The 6,148-nt window shown below is 33.4% G+C and overlaps 1 protein-coding gene across 4 annotated transcripts; it reads right to left on the bottom strand.

Moving 5' to 3' along the window:
* Positions 1–1,915: 1,915 nt before the first annotated feature.
* On the bottom strand, positions 1,916–5,988 carry LOC105117921 (uncharacterized). 4 transcript variants are annotated; one of them, XR_840834.1, is made up of 3 exons: positions 4,672–5,988; positions 3,194–3,905; positions 1,916–3,015 (listed from the first exon to the last, which is right to left on the bottom strand). XR_840834.1 is itself a non-coding variant. In XM_011015738.1 (2 exons), the coding sequence occupies exon 1, from the start codon at positions 5,837–5,839 to the stop codon at positions 4,676–4,678; it is 1,164 nt and encodes a 387-aa protein (XP_011014040.1). In that variant the 5' UTR covers positions 5,840–5,988; the 3' UTR covers positions 1,916–3,526; positions 4,672–4,675. The 4 variants fall into 4 exon arrangements, 3 of the variants coding, with proteins under 3 accessions (XP_011014040.1, XP_011014039.1, XP_011014038.1); XM_011015738.1 differs by having other exon boundaries at positions 1,916–3,526; XM_011015737.1 differs by having other exon boundaries at positions 1,916–3,900.
* Positions 5,989–6,148: the final 160 nt, after the last annotated feature.

Below are 6,148 nucleotides of genomic sequence, written 5' to 3' on the forward strand. Positions count from 1 at the left end.
TTCTTGATTGATACTCTCTTAAATATTAGACATTCATTAAAGCCGTAAAGTTGAGGTATAAGGAAAACATAAAACTAATATATATGTGTTTATTATAATATATATACACTAAACTAACCTGCATAAAAATTTTATATGCAGGAATCATTTATGTTTATGAAAAGGCTCGCATAACTGTTATGTAAGTGATACTTAGACTTGAGATTACTAAGTTATCTTATATAAAAAATGTTATACTTTGATTTTGTTACATATTATTTTAATTGAGTTAATGAAATGGAAAATATTATATATAATATGAACTATATAAAAGTATTTGAGTAATCAAAGAGAATTCATCACCCTAAACGAATTAGAGAAAATGCTATATTTATTCTCAAATAGTATTTACTAAGAAAATCTTGATCAAAATGGAATGAGATTTGAAAAGGATTTCAAATCTTATTCAAATTATCAATACTTATTATGTAGAGAGCAAACATGATTTAACATTTAATATGACAAACATACTTCATGCTTTAATATTCAATCAGAATATTATTGATGAAATAAATATTAATTACATTAAGAAACCGATCACTAAAAGGTTAAGTCAAACCACTAATGACTTTTCTAATATTCTAAGGATCATGACACTTTACTAGACAATACACCTAATCTTTAAATATAAATTAATTAATTATTGAATTAATAATAAATTAAATAATTTAATTTATTTAATTCAATTTAATTATAATTATAATTTATATTTGAGCTAACATGCTAGGAACCTAATAAATCACATGCACACATCAAGAACCATTAATCAAAAATTAAACTAGGATGATTTAATTAAGTATGATCTAATTAAAATATATTTTAGAAATTAAGGATTAGATTATAATTAATATAGGAATTATATTTCTAGACCTAGAAAAATTAAAGACTTGATTAGGTTAATTTCTAAAATTTTCCTGAATTAATACATCGATATTATTCAAGAGATAAATTTATATTTTATCAATTTATAAGGTTTTTCATATTTCTCTATAAATAATAAGTTATGACTCTATATTTTTGAAGTGAAGAGTAGTTGTATGTTAGATAGAAAAATTACGCAAACACAATATTAAGGCTTGCACTTTAAACATAGTAATCCTTCTTTTCAAAATAAAAATTTAAAAGATTTTTCATAGATTATTCATGTGGAATAGTGTTGGAGACCAAATAATTAGATAGCTTATAATGTGCAACAACTTAGCTTTTAAAAAATTATTTAAAGCTGAAGAATGTTAAATTTTCATGTAATAAATCTTTAAACAACTATAAATTTATCTAATAGGATCTTAAAAACTCTTGAATAATTTTGTTTTATAATTTTCAAATTAAATTCAGGACTTTTTTTTTTTGGGTGTATAAGAATGTTTTGTTTGAAATAAAGAAAGCAATACAATACCTATATTTCCACGGGGAGAAAGAGAGATGAGAACTGATCAAGAAACCGCGAAGTTGAAGGTAACCATGCCGGGAATTTAAGACCTTGGAAAGTCAATCAAGACCAACATTGTGAAATTTCTTTTAAATGATGATAGCCTGTTATGCATGTATGACCTTTGAATTCCTTCACCTTTGAGTGCTTGACTTGTAATAAAAATTAAGCATTTCATATTTGACTTTCACTCTTTTGTTGCCTTTTGTGAGAGGCAACCCATAAAATCTGCACTCTCGATTTTCATTTCTCTCAAGTTTCAATGGAGGATGAAGACTTGACGGTCTGCAACCATCTCAGTGTTTTCTGTCGTGGAGGCATCCTTCAGAAAGGACGACAATAAAGCACGGTACGTGGTTGCGAGTACCAATATCTAGCTCATGCTAGAAATCATGCAAGCAGAGAGGTCATTGATTTTTTAACAATAATTACATGGTATTAGCAGACTAAGAACTAAAGCTATGCTACAGAAGAACTCAGTATCATCAAGTTAATTAAGAACAAAGGAGAATACATAGCAATTCTGATTAAAAAATAAAATAAAATAAAATGTTTTAGAAGTGCTGCTTTTCAATCAAATCAACATTCAAGCTTCAATCAAGATTCAGAACAGGAAGCATGTGAATGTAGAAATCTCTCAAGACCTTTATCATAACGAATCACCAGCTCTTGCAATTTTTTTCAGGAAATATGACAAGTGGTGAATCTATAATTTTTCTTGACCAAAACCTGAGCTCTTGGAATGAGTTTCTGCTAAAAGCTGAGTCCAACAAGATACGGATATTGGGGCAATAAAGGAAGACTACCAGCCCAGTTTGTAAACAAAAAAGTTTATTTCTTCTATAATCTTCTAAATGCTGCAAAAACCTCTGGCATCAGACAAATCTCACTTCCCATATATACTAAGGTTATTTTCCCATTTGGATCTGCTGATGGACTTCAGGACCTTGATCGCTATAATGAGAGATGCCACTTCCTAAGCATATTAAAAGGTTCTTTTCCCATTTGGACTTCAGGATTGAACCCCTTTTCCTTCACTTCCTCTACGTGGTGCATATAATTTATAAATTGGATACCATCGCCAGAAAGAAGCGACGAGTAAACCTATATTTATTCTTTTCAGGCACTCTATTATCTTGCAAAATCCTGAGCATCTGTTCACCATTTGCAAGATTTAATTTGAGAAGATGTGCATTTCATTTGAATGCTTCCATGGTAATGTCATTAGATTGGAAGTTTTGAAAGAAATAAAACGCAGGGACTCCTTGGTTTTCTAAACTGCTTCTCAAAATCACAAGGTAGGATTATACAACTTTGGCAACATCATGGCTTCGAACATTTTAGAGTACAAACACTCAAGCTTGGGCAAAAGGGTTTTATCGGGATTGTACAGAGGTAATTGAGCATGTTTACTCACGAGGTTCAAAATTTGGGCTTCAGGAAAGGAGAGATCAGAGTCGGGTTTATGTGGGTTTCAAAATGAACTAGTTTAGAAGCTGCTAGAGCAGATTTTATAGAGAATCCACAAGTGCTTCCGATGTATGAGACTGTAAATGACAGTCATCAGCATTTGTGTCGTTAAAAATGGATGGGTTTTCATGAAGAAAATAAAGCTTTTCATCAATTGTTGAAGCTCTTGTAATTCTAACGTAACACCCTATACTTCTGCAGATGAATCTAAACATTAGGAAACTGAACTTGAAGCAGTGACAGAATAAAAATTACCTTCCTTACGGAGATTGTTTAATACAGTTATGTAATGAATCTGGTACTTCACTGCAAATTAAATTAACCAAGTTAACATAAAGCCATCAGTTTGTCTTGAAGGTTTTAGCAGATATGAACAAATTGAAAGTAAATGAATAAACCAAGCATGGATTGATGTGGTCTCCAGTCAAACAAGAATTTATTCAGCAAGCTATCATCATCAGACGATCCTCATCACAACATTCAATTTGCAGCATAACTAAAGACTTTCAGAACCCTATCCTCTATCTTAAGCCTTGGAGACCACATCCAGTTGAATTGGAAAGCAATACCAGAACGTGAGCTAGCTAGCTGACAAGAAGTAAAAGGTGGATTACTGCTTCATCTCTCTGAGGGCAAAAGGGGGCAGATTTTATCAACTTGAACATGCCTCTTGCATAAATTGAAGCGAACAGGAATGACATCTTTATTCCTTAACAACACAAACAAATAAAATGCAGAGTTTTCTTTCCTAAAACCTCCAAATCTCCTTCCAAATATGATTAGCAGAATCAGAATGGCTAGATTTACCAGCAGATGTTTGCCCATTAGAAGTAGTTAACAAATGTTCTGTAGCCCCATACCCTGACCTAACAGTGTAAATACCATTTCTACTAAAATTCCACACATAGCTGTCTATCACACCATCCGCACACAAAGGAATCTGAAGAATGGCAGGGTATCTTCTGCACTGAAATGAGAATAACAAACCTTAACTTTGTCCCAACCTTAACTCAGAGATTAAGTGAATTTGATGTGAATGAGGAGAGAAAACAGAAAACATAGAGAGATGCATTGAGAGAGAGAGAGAGAGAGTAAGGGATTACAGTAAAAGCTTCTTTTTAATTTGTCACTAAACCTCAACAAGGACTGCTGATCATCATTATCGCAAGCATTAAGAATGTTTAGAGAAGCAAGAACAGAAGCCTCATTTATTGCAACATGAACAGTCAACAATAGCATGTAACATTACCCATCTTGCTGCATGTACTTACGAAAAGAAAAACAACAAAGGATTGCAGCATGAAGCCATTCTCTTACCTTGCCCGGCCAAGCAATCCCAATATGTTTCCCCGAAACATATCATTAAATCCCCAGCTTCCACAGAAAATTTCTGTTTGTTTATTTTAGCTCATCCTTTTTTACTTCAAACAATCTTTCTATATATTGCGAAGGAAAATATACAAGGCATGCACTAAGCCTGAATAACTTGCATATTTTTGGTATAAGTAAAATAGATAAAAATCTGCTGATAGTGGTATCAAATTGAATTGATGCTATTGGAACTAGCAATCCTAAAAGCAAAATATGACACCGTAACTTTCACAACTTCATCTATCCTTCTCATCAATCCCAATAGTACACCTGGAACTAAAACAACCAAATCAAGTACACAAGAAAAGAAAATGTCAAGTGACTGATATGCGAATGTACAAGCTAGACCTTATAGGCACTACCTTTTCACCAAACGCCTTTGCATCTTGAAAGATTTTGTTTCTCCCTGTACAACTGCAACAGCTCAGTGGATTCAGCATAGCTGCTTATGACATTTTGCAGGAACTTATTTTCTGGACTCTGGAAGAATTCATAGCTTCTAAAACTCTTCTCAATCAAGCCTCTAGAAACTAGAAACCCCAAAACTGAAGCCCTTGGAATGAGCGTCTTCTCCACACTGTATAACATAAGAGATGGGTGTTTAGCAATAAAAGAAGGCTCCCATCCCAATTTGTTGACAAAAAGACACATCACTTCCATAATCCTATATTCAGATGCTGTCATAAAATATGGATACTTTCTGAATGCTGCAAGAATCTCTTCATGAGACAAACCCCAGTCTCTGTACGCATCAAGTTTCCTTTCCCACTTGACTCTACTCATCAAGCACAGAACATTCATCGCCAAAATAAACCGACTCGTGGAAGTATCAAAGCCCATTGCCCTCAATTCCTCAACAAGCTTCTTAAATTTCTCCAGGGTCAACATCATAGTTAAGGGATAGCAACGAGCTAACATAGGAATATTACTTTCAGGCACTCCGTTATCTCGCAAAATATTGAGCATAGATGTCACAATTGCAAGATCAAGTCCAAGTAGACCGGGATAGCGCTTGAACACTTTGATGGTTGTATCATCAGATTGGACCAAGTGTTTAAAGAAATAAAAAATAGGGACAAAGCAGTACCTACGGTGCAAAGTCCAAGGATGTGATGATATGATCTTGGCAATGTCAGGCCTTGAAACACCTTTGGATTGCAAAAACTCAAGTTTGGGCAAAAGGGTTTTGTCAGGATTGGTCATGAGCACTCCAGGGTATCCTTTGACAATGTTAAAGATTTGGGCTTTTGAAAAGCCATGGTTCTTGAAAAAGCTAAGGACAGCATCAGGTTTATGTGGGTCATCAAAATGGAGATCTTTGGAAGCTGCTAATGCAGCTTTTGGAGACAACCCACATGAATTTATGAGATAAGACACAGTAAATGCGTGGTGATTTTTAGGATTTGTAGTGTTTGATGATATGCATCTGAGAGATGATGATAGTAATGAAGTGTTCTCAAAAATGCAAACTTTATCTATCATTGAAGTTCTAACAGAACAAGTTAAGATTCTAGAGAGGAATTCAAGCATTGGGAAAGGAGGTTTTGAGAAAGTAATAATGTAAAGCTACGTACCCTCTTCTCTGCAGATGATATCCAATCAAAAGCCCGAAATCTGGCACTGCCAAATCTTGAACCCTAGTTGGTACCTGGGAGCTAGAATTTGAAATAAGGACTATTTATCGGTATGTTTTTGAAATTTTTTAAGATTTTTGTTTTAATTTTATCTTATTTATTTTATTTTTTTAATAAATTGATATTAAAAATAATTTTTTGAAATTATTAGTTTAAGACTTTTCAACATAGTTTTTAAACCCGGCCCGGTGGCTAACCCGGTCCA

This window comes from Populus euphratica, unplaced genomic scaffold (assembly GCF_000495115.2).
Source record: "Populus euphratica unplaced genomic scaffold, PopEup_1.0 scaffold1645.1, whole genome shotgun sequence".
In the NCBI taxonomy this organism is placed as follows: Eukaryota; Viridiplantae; Streptophyta; class Magnoliopsida; order Malpighiales; family Salicaceae; genus Populus; species Populus euphratica.